This window comes from Rattus norvegicus, chromosome 19 (assembly GCF_021556685.1).
Source record: "Rattus norvegicus strain SHRSP/BbbUtx chromosome 19, alternate assembly SHRSP_T2T, whole genome shotgun sequence".
NCBI classification, from domain to species: domain Eukaryota; kingdom Metazoa; phylum Chordata; class Mammalia; order Rodentia; family Muridae; genus Rattus; species Rattus norvegicus.
In genome coordinates, this window is record NC_141552.1 from 21,077,798 (window position 1) to 21,098,128 (window position 20,331).

Consider the following 20,331-nt stretch of genomic DNA (forward strand, 5'->3'; position numbering starts at 1 on the left):
TTTATTCAGGTTAGGATGACATGAACTATTGTCTCATGTGACAGATGTCAGTACAAAGTATCCAAGGTATTGTATGCCAATGGTACCATTAACAGAACAAAGCACACAGTGTCATGAACACATAAATTATGAGTTTGTGTAGCAAGACCCAGGCCTCTTCCAGGTTCTTAGATAGTAACTGAGAACCTCAAATACGGTAGTGATGTGATAGTGTGGGGTGAATCTAGTTACAACTAGTTTCTATTGTGACACAGATGACTCTTTTTGTGTCATGTTCAGCTTATAATGAATGACTAGACCTAAGCATGAGAATAACCAAATACTACATTGCTTCTCTACCTGCTGAGCTTTTAAAAGCCCTGGGGTGACAGCAAGCTTTTGTGGACATCTGGATTATTCCTTCTGTACTTTAACTCTGTGAGTCACCTCCACTCTCAGTACGTTAGTTCCATTCCATAAATTGGAAATGAGTCACCTGGAAAAAATACATTCTCAATACGATCCCAGATTGGCCATGGAAAAAGGGTAGCTTGAACTGTCCCACCTAGGTTCTGGGCTTGCACAGGCCTGCTCTCCAAAAGAAACCTGTGTTCACAGCTGTAGGCTACATTCACTATGGATGCTCTTGAGGTTCCTCCCTAAACTGCTTAGATTAAGATACTTTTCTTGCTACCAAAAGAACTCATTATGCCAAGCTGGCTTACAGGAAGCTAGTTTCTATTCTGTATTTTATCAGATGTGCATAACAGATATGGTCATCATTGACAACAGGTGAAAGATCTGCTCTAATATGGACACTAAGTGATGCTGGAGGATGATCCTGACCCACAATGAGCAGTGGGGACACCAGAGCCCTGTAGGGATGCCTGACAACCTAACACGTTGAGCATGCACAGCTCAGTAAGTTCCCTGTGAATACACATCTCCTGAGATCTCTCTATTTAATGGAGGTGATCCTGTCCACCTAATACAGCACCTCATGTGGAATAACAAAAGCCACCTGCAGGAGCTGTGGTGACAACTCACAGGGTAGAGCATCTGCTGCTCTCTCAGAAGAACCACATGGACCCTAACAATTGGGTAAAGCATGTCAGTGATTACATCATAAAGTGTGTGCCGAGAAAAAGCCACATTCTCCTCAAAAAAGACACTGTGACACTGGGTACCCCTTGGTGACTTTGAATTCGCTAATTAGCCCAGGCTCCATGGAACAGGCAGAGATCCATCTCTAGCTGTCAGTTCTAAGCCCTCAGGAGGGGACAGAACCCATGAATAAGAATGATGGTCTTAAGAGTCAAGAGATAAAAATCAATATTTATTCATAATGAATACATTTTTACAACAAAACAGGATTAAAATGAATGAATAAAAATATTTAAACATATTGGAAAGTGAAAAACAGTAACAAGAACATATAAATATGAAACAACAAAAAGAAAACTTCAATTAAAATCATAACAAAAATATTTCTAAACAGCATATTCTTAACAAACATTTAGAAGCACAGATGTATTGCTGTTTCTCCTCTAGCACACATAATGAAAGGCGGTCCCCCAAGTTGTCTCTCAAGTGGTGTTTTCTGAAGAAGAAAGTGAGTAAGACCTCAATCAGTCAGGCTGGCTTAGTGTTATATAAATTTAGGGTCTCTAAGAAATGACAAATTAACTCTGAGGAAGAATACTCATCCAAAAAATGTTGTTACCGTTCAGGATGTTTGTCATCAGGGACTCCTGAGAAAGCAACTTATTCCTCAGGAAGCTCTCTTACTGGTGTGTGTCCAATTCCAGCTCTCTTGCACTTTCTGAGACCTGGGAGAGGAAGGCAGTTTTTCAGACACTGACTTGGTGGTGAAACGCAAGCCAGCTGTCAGAATCCTGCCTTCTACCACCTCAGTTCTATTGGACAGTCAACATGGACCTTTTACCTGATATCATTGTTGCTAACTCTGTGGGCAGGGCAAAATCTCCAGCAACCCTCACAGTAATGTGGGCTGCCAATCTGGGACCCAGACTTATACCAGTGCAAACCAAGAACAGGGCAATGGAAGGGACCTCATTGGGTTGCAGGAAGAAAGGAAATGTCCATATGTCACCAAGGTTAAAGCCAATGACAAGTACTAATTTGACATTTGCACTTGGTTCTTATCCCAGAAAGGTGCTTCCTACACAAGAAGTCACATGACCACAGAGTGTCATTTGTCAAAGGACCACGAAGTTGTTCAAAACTCTGCATAGGATCCAATCTATCACATGGATATGCAATAATGAGGTATGTTATTCATCTGTCACCATTTCTATACTGCAGATTCAAAAAGAGCAGCAAAATATACTTGCAAAATAATTCAGCTTCTGAAAAGTGGTTAACTTCCCAGAATACTTGTGCATAGGCAGAGCAATGAACAATTCCATTGCATGAGGGGGTTGGCTGGTTGGGAGTGTAAATTAGAAAGGTGGTAGGAGAAAGCAAAGTTGTATCAAATTGGCAAATTTTATCAGATATTGTTAAGCTAACTCAGCTGCTCGTCCCTACCTGATGATGCTGGATCTGGACGTTGCTGGTCTTTATCTTTCTTGTTGAAGTCAACCAAATATTTCTGGTTCAGTGCACAATCAAGATGTCCCTCCTTGCTCCCCTGCATCTGTGGGACCAACTTCTTCCTACATGTATTCTCCATCAGGAGCTGGCTGAGCAGGTTTCTGGAAATACAGTCTGCATAGTAAGATCATGCTGTCCCTTTCTCCCATTCCTACTCCCAAGTCTCACTAACCATACCAGGTTCCAGGTACCCCTGAAGAGTTAATAAAATACATCTCGATACATATAAGGCTGCTGCACAAACCACAAAGAGTTAATTCCAGGAAGAATAAATTGTTTGTTTGGGCCGAGCACCAGTTAGTGTCCGCATCTCTCAAAAAGAACATGGATCTACAACTATCCATGAAAGACCAATACATGGGGGCAACATCAATTAGTAGTTGGCAAACACCCTCAAAGCAGGTCAGTAGAACCAAGAGAAGGTCATGCTAACCATGTGGTCCACGCACTAAGTTTTGTAAAACCTGGTATGACACCATAGGTCCAGGTCAGCCTAATAACCTTCTGCTGACTTCAATCACTACTGTTCTATCTGGAGCCTTCTGAAGATGCCTAGACAATCCTGGGATGAGTAACAGTCTTTTATGGAACTGAAAACTGAGTCCTAATGACCCTGGCACACTGATGTGTAAACAGCACAAGAGATAGAATCATAGCTGAAGACCTTCCAATCCATAACAAAGAAATCAGAAATGGCCATTCCACAGGTGATAGCCTTTCTGACCAGGACTTACCTAGAGAAGGTAATCTCCTTCTTCAGCTTATGGCTGTTCTCATGGATCTCAGTGTTCTCCATCTCTAAGTTGTGCAGAATTGACATGACCACCTCCTCCATTCTCTCCAGGTCTTCGTAATACGGATTTGGCCTGAAGTGTGGCCTGGCCCCAAATGATAGAATACTATGAACATCAGCATTTAGGAATATATGAACTTGGGGTGGGTCCTGTACTACACCAGTCCTGGAAGGACACCTTCTGAATTCTACATATTGGGATCTTCTTCAGCTTCAGAAACGTGTTTTTCTGCGTCCAGGACACCAGAAGCTTGGCATCCAGAGGGAGGGTTCCCTGGCTCCCTTTGTTCAATCAAGAGGAAATCTGCAGTCAAGCCAGTTAAGCTATCAAGAGCCTAGGCCACACCTCTCCATGCTCCCCCACCCCAACACAGCCAGAAACCTGTGATTTCTTTTCTCCTGTTTTGATAACAGACCGTATATCAACACAAAATTATAATCTGCACAAAGAATAAAAATAAACAGACAAACGTGTCCACATAGGCAAAGAACTGTGTTGTTGACAGTGGGGCTCCCAGAACAAAGCATTCACATGACCATGAAAGTGTTACAGGTAAATACTCAGGCCAAGACGTAGACCCCTAGATTCCAAGTGTGGAGGGAAATATAAACATACAAAAGTTGTCCATATGCATTTGGATGTATGCACACACAGACTCACAGACTGAGACATATCCACAAAAAAGAGCAATGTAAACAGAGTAAGAGAAAGAGAAAGAGAAATATGGAAACAGAGAGCACTGTGAGAACCAGGAGAAATGCATGCACCATTGCTGTCTCAGAGGGCAAGACACACAGACAATAACAAACAGGCCTGAGCCTGAGACCTTCTACTCAAGCATTGAGATGAACAGTTTGGGACCAGGACCCTCAGGCTGCTGCCTGGATCTTCCAGCACTCAGTGCCCTGCCTAGCAGTACAGAGACTGACCATAAACTCACTGCAATTACAATCTTGCAAAGACACCAGCTGTCAAGGGCTTTGCAAATGCACACTGGGCACTCACTCTCCCTGACTTTATTCCTGAATTCTTCATTCAGTCCACAAGTTCTGCTTTTCAATAAATGGAAGCAGATGAGTCCATTTTCCATCTCGCTCCTCAGGGTCAGATTCTGAATCTCCTCTATATGGGAGGTGAGGTTTAGCACAGGGTGGTTAGGGGGCACAGCTTTCTAGAACCCAAAACCTTAATAGGATAATATGAAGGTGACCTTGCAGACCCAGGAATGTAACAAAGCACTTGGAGGGATCCATACCTGTTGTTCTTGGATCTCTCTGTCAGAAACCTCAGGCGATATCTCAGGTCATTTCTCTCCTTGGTAATGAGCTGCAGCTCTTTAATCAGCCTCTCCTTTTCCTTCTTGGCCTGCTTCTCGCTTAGGGCAGTTTCAGGGGAAGATGTTTCTCTCCCAGCGTCTGTAGGTAGAAGAACACAAGTGAACCTGCATGGGGAGAATGCATAGAGTGTACATAGACCACAGTTAGGCCTAAACAGGAGAACAAGCCTGGAACCCAGTGTCACTGCTAGGCGATTGGTCTATGCTTAAGATCCTCCTCAGTGGATCTCAGTTCTCCCACTACTCTATAGAGACCAAGAGATGTAAGCAGCCAGGTGTTCCCTATGCCGGATATCACGTGCTTACATGGACGACGGAGATGGCTTCTCCAGGATTATTATCAGCTGAACAGGGTACAGCTTGGTTTCCTCACCCCTGTGGTTTCAGAACTCAGATGATAAATTCACCATCTACAACATTTGAATGATTGGAGACACTCAGATGTCCTACCCTGATACTCTAGGCCAACAACTTTAGATTTAAAATGCATTTCCAAGGAGGACATGGTCAACAGACTTATCTGTTCCCCTATTTGAAACACCAAAACCCCAGAAGTGCCAATAGGTTACAGGCTGCATCTTGGTCTACACGTTCCAAATAGCTTTTGTATTGTAGAAACATGTTTGTAACACACAACCTCTAATATATAAAGCTAACGATGACCCTTCCAGTTAGAAGAAATCAGAGAAGGTCTAAGAACATAAGGTTATTGCCTGGAGCACAATTCTCCCCCTGTTACTACTGTCAGATATCCACTGTATTTAAAGAAGCAATGATAGTGAAGTACATTGATGCCCTGTCTAAACTCAGAAAAGGTGGACCCTCCATGACTCCTGATGGTGTTATTATATCAATGTAACAGAACAAATGAACTGAAAAGTAAAGACCAGAAGTTCCCAGTATAATAGCATTGGCCTTACTATAGCCTCCCAGTGGGGATGGTGAATCTAAAGTTCTGAAATCCTTGACTTTAAGGAATTGTGATATTCATGGAAATTCAATTCCTTTTCAGATGCTCCAGTTGTTGTGGCTAGAAAGGTCAGCTTAAGCCTCCAGCACCCCTGACAGGAAGCTCAAAATATACTGCCCAGTACTTACTCCACATTCCCCAGAAGTGCTGTCTTTGTCCATCATTACTTAGAGACGAAAGGCCAGACTCCTTCACTCTAGTCTCTCCACAATCGACGTTCCCCCTCCCAAAACGCTTGCGAAGACAGGAAAACATGTCTTAGCTTGTAACTGCCAGACTCAGACTGAGAGAAACTAGGGCACTGGTTGTCACTACAACACTGGTGACATCACAGAGGATGCCAGAACTCTCTAGGAGACAATAGAATGTCCAAGAAGGGACAGCTGATGTCACGGGGAGCAGACTTTGCCTCCTGCTAATGTTCTCCCTGTACTGAGCATAAGCAGAGGTGCCCTTTCCAGGAGACTTTCCTGGGGCAGAGCCACTGAGCATCTCCTGCTTTCAAAGACAATTTTTCTTCAAGGCTTGATTAGAAAAAAACCTTAGTAATTCCTATGCATCTAAATGAATGTTTCCTTTCAAATCTTGCCCAAAAAATGTCTCACTAACTCACATTGTCCTCATTCACCAATGTTAGCCATTAAAACTTCCTGAGATTTCACACCAGCTTGAATATGCAGTCAAAAGTTCTCCTGTCTCATTCTGTACAGGTGCTTTATATCACATCAAGAAATAGTCTGCATGGTAGGTTACAACATGGGTGTGTGTTAGGGGAACACTCATGAAGTCATGTGCTTAGCAATCGACAATTGCCAGAAAATTCCTTAGGAGAAAGAGTTGAAGTCTTTAAGGTGCTAGGAACAGTGTGGAGACCAGTTGGCAGAGGAAAGTGCAATATTGGAGCCATCAGTGAAGGGAACCTCATGCTGCTTGTGGGGTTCTCCTCTCTGCACCAATGTCGCTAAAGGAGCACTGCTCACAAGCCTGAGTAAGATATACCATGAGCTTCTGTCAGAAAAAATAAAATAGTCAAGAGATATAGGGGGTGCACATAAACGTCTAAAATGAAGGTATAAACATCATTAAGTGGATAGAGCAAGGTCCCAGCACCTGTACACTGGGAAATGGCCACCCTACCAAACACAAAAGCATCTATCATATTAAAAAATGAATACTGTATAGAATTCATACATTAACACTGATTGATCACATCCATAGTTCAAATTTTCGGGGCAAATTCATGGCCCTAACTATCTTTCTCTCAACTTCTATAGCAAAAAATAAGAAAGAAAGAGAAAAGAAAAAGTCAAAGCAAAAAGCTCAAGCTTCTCATATGAGGACTGCAGGAAGTGTTATATGGTAGTCAGTTCTGATTAGGCCATTTTAGATAGAACAGTGCACAGTGACCCTTAATGTGATGGGCCCTATATAAAGCTTTTTGCAATATTGGAATTTTAACAAGCCTCATCCAGAACATACCGAACAGGAAAGGATGTGATCACCATGTCCTTGCTCTCTATCAGGGTATTTTTCTGTGTCCTTGATTGTCAGGCATAGAACAGCAACAATCTGAAATAGCTGGTAGACATGGAAAAAGGTGGCTAAAACTATAGTTGTGGGTTACACACCTCAACTGTCACAGGCTAATGCTGTCCTCACAGTCCTTGGAGGCTACTCTTGTAAGCCTATTTATTGGAAAGTGGAAGGAGGTTCATCTGAGCTCAAAGTGAACCTGGCCAGCCATGTAGAGGGCAACATGGGATACTTGAGACCCTGTCTAAAACCAGCACAGAAACCCACCCTTCATTCAAAGCATCATCTGTGAATTCTTGATTATTTACCATTCTCTCCCTACCAGTCTTTCAGTCTGGAATGATAGAAAAGAACTGGAAATGATCTTCCTATTCTCAGGACATTAATCTCTCTTTCCTTAGGTGCACATTAAGATCTCATGCAAATGGGTATGACCATCTGAACAACTTAGTATCATCTACTCAGTATATCTAGCCTAATACTGTGCTATGACAATCTCAAGCTTCCCTGAGTTTCGCTGACCCAGCAAGAAGTATGAAGTACTGAGGTCAAACCCCAGTGATCCTTTCAAGGGTTTAGAAGAAAGCCATCAGAGAAACTCCACTTCTTTGTCCTTAGATTAAATCACATTGACACAATGTGAACCTGGTGGACTATTTAACCAGACATCTTTCTCCTAACCCCAGCTTTCTGAGTTCAGGCCATGTGAACCTGCATGGGGAGAATGCATAGAGTATACATAGACCACAGTGAGGCCTAAACAGGAGAACAAGCCTGGAACCCAGTGTAACTGCAAGGAGTTTGGTCTTTGCTTAAGAGACCTCCTCAGGGGGTTGGGGATTTAGCACTTGCCTAGGAAGGGCAAGGCCCTGGGCAAGGCCCTGGGTTCGGTCCCCACCTCCAGAAAAAAAAGAACCAAAAAGAGAGAGAGAGAGAGAGAGAGAGAGAGAGAGAGAGAGAGAGAGAGACCTCCTCAGTGGGTCTCAGTTCTCCCATTACTCTATAGAGACCAAGAGATGTAAGCAGCCAGGTGTTCCCTATGCCTGCCAACACAGGCAATAAATGCAGTAAATTTTAATTTCTGTTCAATTGTTCAGTAACTTACTTACACTTGCATATTGCTTTGGAAGTGGTGGGGTTTCATGATCAGCATTGCATTTAATAATACATAACCAATCATCCCTCCTAGAATGACTCTGTATATAGAGAAAGAAAATTTATTAGAATGGCTTATAGGCTGTGGTACAGCTAATTCAACAAGGAATGGAAGGTCTAAAATGCAGTAGTTACCCCTGTTGAAGCCAATTCCCCTAGCATACCTGTAGCCATTTTGTTCCATGCCTGCCAGATAGTTCATATTCTTGCTGTAATATGTCGCCTAACATTGTTGTCTGAAAATAATTTAACTCACAGCAGGGTCAGGCATGATCACATAACTTGTGTATGTTTTTCTTATTGGTTATTTTGTTTATTTATATTTCAAATGTTAACCCCCTTTCCAGTTTCCCCTCCAAAAACCCTGCATTCCACCCCTTTCCCCAGCCCCCTCGAGGGTGCTCCCCCACCCACCTGTTCCCAAACCACTGGGAGCAAGTTGTTTATGTTGTGAGGTTTCTTAATCTTAAATTCCATAAGTATAAGCTTCATGTAGGACCAATAAAATTAAAGGTCAATATGAGGCCTGCAGAGATGGCTCCATGGTTAAGAGCACTGACTGCTCTTCCAGAGGTCCTGAGTTCAAATCCCAGCAACCACATGGTGGCTCACAGCCATCTGTAATGAGACCTGATGCCCTCTTCTGGTGTGTCTGAAGACAGCTACAGTATACTTATATGTAAATAAATAAATCTTTAAACAGATAAAAAGTCAGTATGAACCTTTGTTGTCTAAAATGGCTTGAGTCAGGGCTGACAACCAGACAGCCCTTCCAGCACCTGCCTATGAGCTCACATTTTAGTCTTTATAAACTGACATAGAAAAATGTCCAGGGTCCTAGCCTGACAAATTCTCAGCTACATCTCTGATGATCAGTCTTAGGGTGGGCATTCAAGAAACCATCCCTGTCTAAGTGAGGTCAGAGTTTGTGTGGTTTATGGGGCAACTCCTGAACCCCAACGGTTTTGTCCATAAGGCTGGATATTTCAGCTGCTCTTCAGTACATGCAGGAATCCTGAAGAAGTAGGCAAATTAATAAAGCAAACTTCCTTCTTCCATGTCCTTGATGTAAGCTGCCAGCAGAAGGTGTGGTCCAAACAACAACCAACAGATTGGGTAAAGATCTTTACCAATCCTACAACAGATAGAGGGCTTATATCCAAAATATACACAGAACTCAAGAAGTTAGACCGCAGGGAGAATAATAACCCGATTAAAAAATGGGGTTCAGAGCTAAACAAAGAATTCACAGCTGAGGAATGCCGAATGGCTGAAAAACACCTAAAGAAACGTTCAACATCTTTAGTCATAAGGGAAATGCAAATCAAAACAACCCTTAGATTTCACCTCACACCAGTGAGAATGGCTAAGATCAAAAACTCAGGTGACAGCAAATGCTGGCGAGGATGTAGAGAAAGAGGAACACTCCTCCATTGTTGGTGGGATTGCAGACTGGTACAACCATTCTGGAAATCAGTCTAGAGATTCCTCAGAAAATTGGACATTGAACTGCCTGAGGACCCAGCTATACGTCTCTTGGGCATATACCCAAAAGATGCCCCAAAATATAACAAAGACACATGCTCCACTATGTTCATAGCAGCCTTATTTATAATAGCCAGAAGCTGGAAAGAACCCAGATGCCCTTCAAAAGAGGAATGGACACAGAAAATGTGGTACATCTACACAATGGAATATTAGTTATCAAAACCAATGACTTTATGAAATTCATAGGCAAATGGATGGAACTGGAAAATATCATCCTGAGTGAGGTAACCCAATCACAGAAAAACACACATGGTATGCACTCATTGATAAGTGGATATTAGCCCAAATGCTCGAATTGCCCTAGATGCACAGAACACATGAAACTCAAGAAGGATGACCAAAATGCAGATGCTTCACTCCTTCTTTAAAAGGGGAACAAGAATACCCTTGGCAGGGAATAGGGAGGCAAAGTTTAGAACAGAGGCAGAAGGAACACCCATTCACAGCCTGCCCCACATGTGGCCCATACCTATACAGATATTAGATAAGATGGATGAAGCAAAGAAGTGCAAGCCGACAGGAACTGGATGTAGATCTCTCCTGAGAGACACAGCCAGAATACGGAAAATACGTAGCCGAATGACATCATTAAACCACTGAACTGAGAACGGGGCCCCCGTTGAAGTAATCAGAGAAAGGACTGGAAGAGCTTGAAGGGGGTTAAGACCCCATATGAACAACAATTCCAACCAACCAGAGCTTCCAGGGACTAAGCCACTACCCAAAGACTGACCCTGGGCTCCAACTGCATACGTAGCAATGAATAGCCTAGTAAGAGCACCAGTGAAAGTGGAAGCCCTTGGTCCTGCCAAGACTGAACCCCTAGTGAATGTGATTGTTGCGGGGGAGGGCGGTAATGGTGGGAGGATGGGGAGGGGAACACCCATACAGAAGGAGAGGGGGAGGGGTTGGGGTCTGTTGGCCCGGAAATAGGGAAGGGGAATAACAATCGAAATGTAAATAAGAAATACTCAAATTAATAAAGATGAAAAAAATAAAAAAAAAAAAGAAGGTGTGGCGCAGATTAGAAGTGGGCCTTTCCATCTCAAAAGATCTGAATTAAAGATTTAACTCCTCATCTCAAATATTTGGATTAGAAGTAGGTCTTCTTGCTTCAAATAATTTAATTAAGAAAAAAAATCCACTGGTGCTCATGCCTTTAGCCTCAGGATCCAGGAGGCAGAGGCAGGTGGATCTCTGAGTTCAAGGCCAGCCTGGTCTACAAAATGAATTCCAGGACAGCCAGAGCTACACAGAGAAACCCTGTCTCAAAAAAAAAACAAAGAAGAGGAGGAGGACCAAGAGGAGGGGGTTGAAGAGAGGAAAACAGAAAGAAGGAAGGAGAGAGAGAGAGAGAGAGAGAGAGAGAGAGAGAGAGAGAGAGATCCCCCTCACAGAGCGTCAAGCCATTTGGCATTAGTTAATTCCAGGTACACTCAAGTTGACAACCAAGAACAGCAATCCCATTACCCGTGGTTGTGATCTCACCCTGGTAGGCTCCTGAGTAGGAGGCTGAAGCAGGAGAATTGCCATAAGTCTGATGCCAGCATGAACTACACACGTGTTCCAAGCCAAGCCAATCTCAGCTACAGTTTGAGATTCTGTCTGAAAAATATGAAAGAGAAAGAAAACATAAATTCCTAGAGCAGTGTTTCTCAACCTTCCTATGGCCTCAACCCTTTAGAACAGTTCCTCATGCTGTGGTGACCCCAACTACAAAATTATTTTGTCTCTACTTCACAACTGTAAATTTGCTACTGTAATGAATCTTTATTGTAGTGTAAACTATCTGATAGGCGACCCCGTGTGGGTCACGACCCACAGGCTGAGGGCCTTTGCCCTAGAGGTGGTCTTGGCCTAGTTTATATAGTTCATATTATAATGGGCTCTCTCAGCATTTGAAGGTCAAGTATATTCACTTGTAACATCACAACTTAGAAATTCAGCTGAGCTGCTGGCTGGTACGGTCTGACATCCCCCAGAATACCTTTGCAATTTTGTTCCATGCCTGCCAGCCATTTCATATTGTTGCTGTAACACGCCTGCTGTCACTGACGAGGACAAGGGACTAGGCTCAAGGACATGCTGACCACACACCTTGTTTTGTTCTGAATGTTCTGTATGCGGTTTGCTAATCTAGAGAAATTCTACACCTGAAGGAGTGGTTCCCTGAAGTGGACACAGGTGAAAGGCTAAGGCAGATGTGTGAAGGAACGTTTCACTGAAGCAGACGCAGGTAAAAGGATATTCTGCTAAAGCACGCATGTGAAAGGACACGTGATGAAGGGTTCTTCACTAAGGACACACATGCATTGGTCTGCCTTGCATTCTGTAGTTGAGCTGCATTTGTTGGGACTTCATAGAACCACAGCAAAAACCCTTCTGGTGGGCTGCTGTAGTTTCTCGCTGCTTCCTGGGGCTCGGGCTGATGGGCAGAGTGATGTCAGCTGAGACAGACACATGTGCTGACCCAGGACACACACTGAGGCCAGACCCATGGAGGATACGGGATATTGAGAGGGAGTTTGGATGGAGTTATGCTTGCGTAGCTTGTTGGTCTGTGGTCTCTGCTGATCTCTGCTCGCCTGAGAGCTGCTCTTACTGACTGTGTAGCATCTTGACTGTTTTTGTTCCACTTGGACAGCCCTCAGGACCAGGCTCTCCTCTCTCTTAACCATGGCTGCTGTCCTCTTCCTCTCTCCTCTCCATCACACATGTTCTTCCTTTATTCTTTGGCAATTTCTTCTTCCTTCTTCCCTCCTCATGATCCTCTCTAGCAAAGCCCTCAAAGCTCCCCTCCCCCATCTCTGGGCTGTTGGCTGTTGGTGTTGGCTTCTTTATAATCACAGTTAACTGGGAGCAGGGTCAGTTATTTGGGGTTAACCAGTCTTGAGTTCAACAAATTAGCATTAAAATACAAGCAGCATTAGGCCAATACACTACAGGGGTTTTTGTTTGTTTGTTTGGTTGGTTTGGTTTAATTTTCATTTACCTTTTTACTTGTTATTTTATTTTTGGCATTTTTTTATTAATCGGTTATTTTATTTATTTACATTTCAACTGTTGTCCTGCTTTCCACACTCCCCTCATCAAACCTTACATTCCATTTCTGCTCAGCTTTGCCTATGTGACAGTGCTCCTGCACCCACACATATCCATCCCCACCTCACACCTCTAGGATCTGCATTTGGTGGGGCAATAGGCCTCACCTTGAACCATAGAGCATCCTTGCATACACTTTGGCTGGCAGTTTGGCCCCTGGGAGCTTGGGGATTAACTGGTCAGATATTAAAGCCAATGATTGCTACTTTCTCTTCTTTTTCTGGTTATAGGTGAAATTATGTTTGTGTGCTTATCTTTTTTTTAATTATTGAGAGAAGATTAATTTCTTGGTCTTTCTTGGGTAGAGTTTAGTTCATTGTCTTGGAGTTTTCCTCCTATTAGCCTCTGTTGTGCTTTCTTAGAGAAAAGAGTTGTTTAAATTTGGTTTTGTCATGAAATATCCTGGTTCCTCCTTTTATGGTGATTGAGGATTATGCTGGATATAGGAGCCTGTGTCTGTATTACATCTGCCCAAGATTTTCTGACTTTTAGAATCTCTGTTGAGAAGTCTGGTGTAATTCAGATACGTCTGAATTTATTTGTTACTAGATATTTATACCTTTTAATGTTCTTTCTTGATCTGTGCATTTAGCGTTTTAATTATTACGTGAATGGAGGAATTTTTCTGGTACAATTAGTTTGATGTTCTGTAGGCTTGTTGTACCTTTATGGCCTTTTCTTTCTTTACCTGATGGAAGTTTGCTGCTATGATTTGTTGAAGGTGTTTACTGGATCTATGCACTAGACATCTTAATTCTCTTCTCTATCTATTATCCTTAGGTTTCAACATTTAATTGTGTCCTGAAATTCATGGATGTTTTGGATTCAATAAACCATACATGTTTATCTGAGATGGGTGTTTTGTGCTTTGTGGGATGACCTCCTTGACCCCAGGCTGCATGAAGAATCTCAGCTGACAATGGGGACATAAATTATAAGTATGTGTAGCAAGACCCAGGCCTCTTCCAGGTTCTTAGATATTAACTGAGAACCTCAAATACAGTAGTAATGTGATAGTGTGGTGTGAATCTAGTTACTATTCTCTATTTTGATATAGATGACTCTTTTTGTGTCATGGTCAGCTTATAATGACTAGAAGACCTAAGCTTGAGAATAACCAAAGACTACATTGCTTCTCTAGCAGCTGAGCTTTTAAAAGCCCTGGTGAGACAGCAACTGTTGGTGGACATTCTGGATTATTCCTTCTGTACTTTAACTCTCTGTGTCACTTCCACCATCAGTAAGTTAATTCAATTCCATAAATTGGAAATCCATCACCTGGAAGAAATACTCTTTTTTTTTTAAAGATTTATTTATTTATTTATTATATACAAGTACACCGTGACTGTCTTCAGACACACCAGAAGAGGGCATCAGATCTCATTACAGATGGTTGTGAGCCACCATGTGGTTGCTGGGATTTGAACTCAGGACCTCTGGAAGAGCTGTCAGTGCTCTTAACCACTAAGCCATCTCTTTAGCCCAAGAAATACTTTCTGAATATGATCTGAGATTGGCCATGGAAAAAGGGTAGCTTGAACTGTCCCACCTAGTTTCTGGGCCTGCACAGGCCTGCTCTCCAAAAGAAACCTGTGTTCACAGCTGTTGGCTGGCTAAGAAAGATTTCACGAGACGTGATACACAGCCCTCGGACTTCTGCTTCAGTCATCTGCACAATTTTTCCCGGACGATATCCTCATACCTCCAGCAGGCGGGTGATGAAGCTGTCCACTCTCAGCTCCCCTTCAGCCATCTTGTGGGCACCAGACTCTCCTCCCTGCAGCAGGAACAAGGGCTTCTCCATGGTGGCTGCAGCAGCAGTGGTGGTTTGGCATTCTCACCTAGGAGGCCCTATGCCTTTCTACCCCAGTTCCAACTCACCTCAGGCCTGGGCCTTCCCCCCATCCACTTCCCACGGAGCAGGGAGAGCAGCACCCACTAGAAATAAAAGGGAAGCCCTTGGTCCTGCCAAGACTGAACCCCCAGTGAAAGGGATTGTTGGGGGGAGGGTGGCAATGGGAGGAGGATGGGGAGGGGACACCAATAGAGAAGGGGAGGGGGAGGGGTTAGGGGGATGTTTGCCTGGAAACCCAGAAAGGTAATAACAATTGAAATATAAATAAGAAATACCCAATTTAATAAAGATGGAGAAAAAAAGAGAAAAGTGTCACACATTTAAAACAGAAGAATATGGACCCTAATTTTAAAGCACAGCTCTGACAATTAACTAAACCTTTAAAAAGCTCAGAAAATCAGGCCAAACAATATTTTCTCGGTTTATGTATCTGTAATGTCGCATAAATAATAATGTCCGTTTCTTGCTATTGTGGAGGGAATTAAATAGATAATATGTAATCATGGAAATTTTGAAGTACCATCCATTTTTCTGTTCATTAAATCAATCTTCCTCATTTCATTGATCAAGTATGTATGTTTTCTTTTCATAGTTACATGTATAATAAAACCAGTATAAAAACCTTCAGAATTGTATAAGCTTTCATTTTAACAAATTAAATTAGTTGTTCTTTGTATTTCTGCTGAACATTTAAATGTTCTTTATATGTCCCAATGCTAGTTTATTAGGTGCCTATAAACTTTAAACTCTTTGCCTGAGAGCATGAGTACTATTTAATTATATAGTAACTACACTCAGGCTGTCTTTGTATTAGAACCAATTATATCAGACTCTAAGAAAAATTACTATTGCTTTAAAGTTTGTGTGTGTATGAGTGAGAGTATGAGTATGAGTGTCTGTGTGTGTGTGTGTGTGTGTGTGTGTGTGTGTGTGTGTGTGCAGCACATGACCAAACAACTTTCAGGAGCCATTTCTCTCCTTCTGTCATGTGGGTCCCAGGATGTAACCCAGATGTTTGACTTTGGCAATAAATAATATTACCCACTAAATAAATAAATAAACAAACAAAAAACAAGCCACAAATCAACTTTAAAAGTAAAGGCCAGAAGTTCACAGAATAGTAGCATTGGCCTTACCATATCCTTTCTTTGGGGATGGGAAAATTAATGTTCTGAAATCCATGACTTTCAGGAATTGTGATATTCATGGAAATTCAATTCCTTTGCTGATGCTCCAGTTGTTGTGGCCAATTGCTAGAAAGGTCAGCTTAACCTTGCAGGACCCCCACCAGCCCTCCCCCCACCCCACCTCCACAGAAAGCTCAAAAGACACTGCCCAGAACTTACTCCACATTCCCCAGAACCACTTTCTTTGTCCATCATTTCTGTGAGACGAAAGGTCAGACTCCTTCACCCTAGTCTCTCCACAATTGACATTCGCCCCTCCCAAAACACTTCTAAGACTGGAAAACATGTCTTAGGATGTATCTGCCAGACTCGGACTGAGAGAAACTAGGGCACTGGTTGTCACTCTAACATTGGTGACATAGCAGAGGACGCCAAGAACTCTCTAGGAGACAATTGAATGTCCAAGAAGGGACAGCTGATGTCATGGGGAGCAGACTTTGCCTCCCTGCTAATGTTCTCCCTGTACTGAGCATAAGCAGAGGTGCCCTTTCCAGGAGACTTTCCCGGGGCAGAGCCACTGAGCATCTCCTTCTTCCAAAGCCAAATTTTCCTCTAAGCTTGATTATAAAAACCTTAGTAATTCCTATGCATCTAAATGAATGTTTCCTTCCAAATCCTGCCCAAAAATGTCTCATCCTAACTCAAATTATCCTTCTTCACCAATATTAGCCATTAAAAATTCCTGAGAAATAATACCAGTTTGAATATGCACTCAAAATGTTCTCCTGTCTTATTATGTACAGGTGCTTGAAATCACATCAAGAAATAGCCTGCATGGAAGGTTGCAACATGGGTGTGTGTTAGGGGAACACTCATGAAGCCTTGTGCTTAGCATTCAACGGTTGCCACAAAATTCCTTAGGAGGAAGACTTGAAATCATTATGGTGCTAGAAACAGTGTGGAGGCCAGTTGGCATAGGAAAGTGAAACATTAGAGCCACCATTGAAGGCTCCTGTTGGGCCCTACCTTGGTGTTTCCCTCCCCCCTCGCTGAGCCTTTCAGCCTGCTATAGCAAGAAATTGTTTACACCTTTGACAGCTGCTCTTAGCCCCTGATTTGGGGCTGGGATTTTCCATGGCACCCTTCCTCCCCACTGAGCTTTCCTGCTTCTTGTTTTTAAGAAGCTGTTTATGCCCCTGATTGGGCTGGAACTTTCACCACACAGACTTGTCCTATTTTCCTGTTTGGGGATTTTCACCTGCCTTGTTGTTTTTCCACGGCTTTTGCCTCTGGTATATAAGGAGATCTCAGTAAAGCCTTGGTGGCACTCGCTAAAAAGGGGTGACCCGTGTAAGTGTTTTCTTTCAACCCCACAAACCTACACCTGATATTCACACACTGTCGGCACAGGCACTGACAATAGGTATCACAATAGAAACTAGTAACTAGATTTAACCAAACTATCACATTAATGCTGTATTTCGTGGTATTTTTTTTTTTTTTGCTCTCCTAGAACCTCGAAGAGGCTTGGGGTTTTCTAATCCTACTCATAATTTATTAATCTTCCCAACACTATGGGCTTTGTTCTGTTAATGCTAACAGCGGCATCCAATACCTAGGATATTTTCTACTGACATGTGTGACATGAGACAAAACAGTCCCTGTCATCCCTCACCTGAATAAACTTTCTTAGAGGACAGTGTAGTTGGAGGGTCCTTCTTTCCTCTCCAAGATCGAGAAACATTTCCAGTCTTCAGACAAGTGTGTCAGCCATTGTCCAGTGACTGTCTTGAGATGTCCACATTGTCAGCTGAGTGTCGTCATCCAGCCTGCCCTGTAATTGTTGTAGATGATTAATAGGGTTCCAGCCCTAGGATTTAATTCAGTGCTACAGTACTTGCCAAACATGCTCAAAGCCCTAGCTGCCACCCTAGTCCTGTGTGCTCTAGAGAAAGAAAATAAAGATCCCCATTGTCTATCAAGTTTCTCCTCCAATAGAAGGAGAATCTGCATCCGGTCTTTTAAGTAACTCTAAGCCCCAGCTTCCCCACAGCTCCCTCCATCGATTGCACTATTGGTGCATTTTCAGTAATTCTCACTTTATTTTTGGTGTGCAAAGAATATGCACCATGTAAGTAAAGTGTGTGTGTGTGTGTGTGTGTGTGTGTGTGTGTGTGTGTTTGTGTTCATCCATGAACTCACTATAAATTATTATCAAATGACCCAGAAGACCGTGGAGAAACCTGTCGATGTGCATGCAGAATTATGTTACTACCGTTCCATGGCACCTTGCAGGTAACACTGAAATACTGGGCTGCTTTAATAGAGCCTAAAACCAGGCTATGCATGGTTTTCGGTGAGATTGTGATGTGCAACACCACAACAGAGATCAGCAGAAGCTTCATTTTTTCCATGCTGCTGTTACCAAGTGAGGCAAAGCCTCATCCCATAGAGAGTCTGGTAGGATCTGATGAAAGGAGTAAACTCAGGGTTGAAATCAAGCCTTTAGAAACAAAGAGAAAAATACAAAGTCAAGGAAAGCAAGAGCTGTCTTTTCTTCCTCTTTTTTTTTTTTTTTGAGAAGATCCACAAGAGAGACAACCCCTTCCTCAAACTAACAATGCAGAAGAGAGGCAATACATAAATTAAAAATCAGAAATGAAATGAGGGACATAACAATAGACACCGAGCAAATTGCAAAATCATTAGTTCTTACTCCCGAGGACTTTACGCCAGAAACTGGAATATTTATTCGATATTGTTGATTTTGTAGACAGATAACAATTACCAAAGTTAAATCCAGATCTGGGAAGGTATCTGAAAAATATCCCTAAGAAAATAGATACTGTCATTAAAGGTTGCATACATTATATATTATACTGCTTTATTTTTGCACGATTAAACCCCTTCGAGGACATTTAGCTATGTTATAGAAAGTGTTACTTTTAAAACAAAAGGACGAAGAAAGAAACTGTGGAGTCACTGAGATATACTTCCCAGACAGGATCAAGGAAAGACGGCTGAGAGATGCAAGCAGGGGCTGGAATGCTGCCCTTGAGAAGAAAATGTTTTTCTCACTTTACCTCACACTCTGTTGCACTATGTCCTATGTTTGTGGAAGCGGCTCTCATGCTCTCTGGGTTATGACAAGCATATTGTGATACTAGGAAGAGGGGTGATTTGCTATACAGATATTTTAAGGAGAAGCCTTTGCTTAGTCTTACTTCTTTGCCTAGTCTTGCCTCGGTTGTTCCTGGTATCATGGGAATAACGATCTTATTATATCTTGCCAAAAGGGAAAGTGAGGTAATGCATATTCATGCCTGTATAAGGGTTAATAAGCTTGCAGCTGCATGCAGTTGCATCTGCCTTTGCTCTGCATCCCCTGTGTCCTGGTTATTTGTGAGCATACCTGGGCCCCCAACGCACTAGATGTTGACAGGCATCACCCTTCTCAGTGTTAGGTATATATTTTTTTGAAATCTATGATGTGGAGGCGTATTACAGCAACAATATGAAATAGCAGGCTGGCATGTATGAAAATTGCTGTGTTTAAGCTGGGTGTGGGGACAAGTCCTCAAAAGGAGCTGTTAAGATGGGAAACAAATAATGCATTTGTTGCTGGAATTGAGTTGCCTCAGCTGTGTTGCTCTGCCTGCTCAGTGTCCATTCAACATCACTCTGTTTCTACAGAGGAACTCAAGGTTTGCCCCAGCCGCCTGTGAGCTGTGATATGGGCAGAGAAAGGCCAGGACACAGTGGTGATTTCCCACTCCTCAGTTATGCTGAATTTTCCACTACTGTACTTGTATACACAAGTACAGTGTGGTCAGTTATTATAGATATTTGTCATTTCTTACAGAGGGCAACTATGATTGACTACACCCAATTCTATAAAAAACAAAACTCAGGAAACCTGGCCCTTGGCAGCAATGAATCAAGAAATAGCTAGGATGGTGGGGCATGAATTCTGCCAAGCAATGAACTCAGATAGGTGGGGTTGTGAGGAAGATGTATGGTTGAATAGCCCAATAGATTCACGTTGTATCATCTTGATTTAATCTAAGGACAAAGAAGTGCAGTATCTCTGATGGCTTTCTTCTAACCCCTTGAAAGGTTCACTGGGGATTGACCATAGAACTTCATTCTTCTTGATGGGGCAGCAACATTAGGGAAGCTTGAGATTGCCATAGGCACAGTATTAGGCTAGAAATGCTGAGTAGGTGATACTAAGTTGTTCAGATGGTGATACCCATTTCATTTGTTCTTAACGTGGACCTAAGGAAAGACAGATCGAGGTCCTTAGAATACAAAGA

At 42.6% G+C, this 20,331-nt stretch overlaps 2 protein-coding genes across 2 annotated transcripts in view; one reads left to right on the top strand and one right to left on the bottom strand.

Annotated features, from left to right (window-relative positions):
- Positions 1 to 1,297: 1,297 nt before the first annotated feature.
- LOC147999065 (uncharacterized) lies at positions 1,298 to 5,980 on the bottom strand. Its single transcript, XM_087596071.1, has 6 exons — positions 5,824 to 5,980; positions 4,645 to 4,804; positions 3,330 to 3,473; positions 2,530 to 2,696; positions 1,703 to 1,808; positions 1,298 to 1,579 (listed from the first exon to the last, which is right to left on the bottom strand). The coding sequence occupies exons 1-5, from the start codon at positions 5,948 to 5,950 to the stop codon at positions 1,744 to 1,746; spliced, it is 663 nt and encodes a 220-aa protein (XP_087452197.1). The 5' UTR covers positions 5,951 to 5,980; the 3' UTR covers positions 1,298 to 1,579; positions 1,703 to 1,743.
- Positions 2,151 to 20,331, top strand: part of LOC147999066 (disks large homolog 5-like) — an 82,647-nt gene continuing 64,466 nt past the window's right edge. The window contains exon 1 of the mRNA XM_087596062.1: positions 2,151 to 2,268. The gene's annotated coding sequence lies outside the window, so the exon portion shown is untranslated. The remainder of the gene's footprint in view (positions 2,269 to 20,331) is intronic.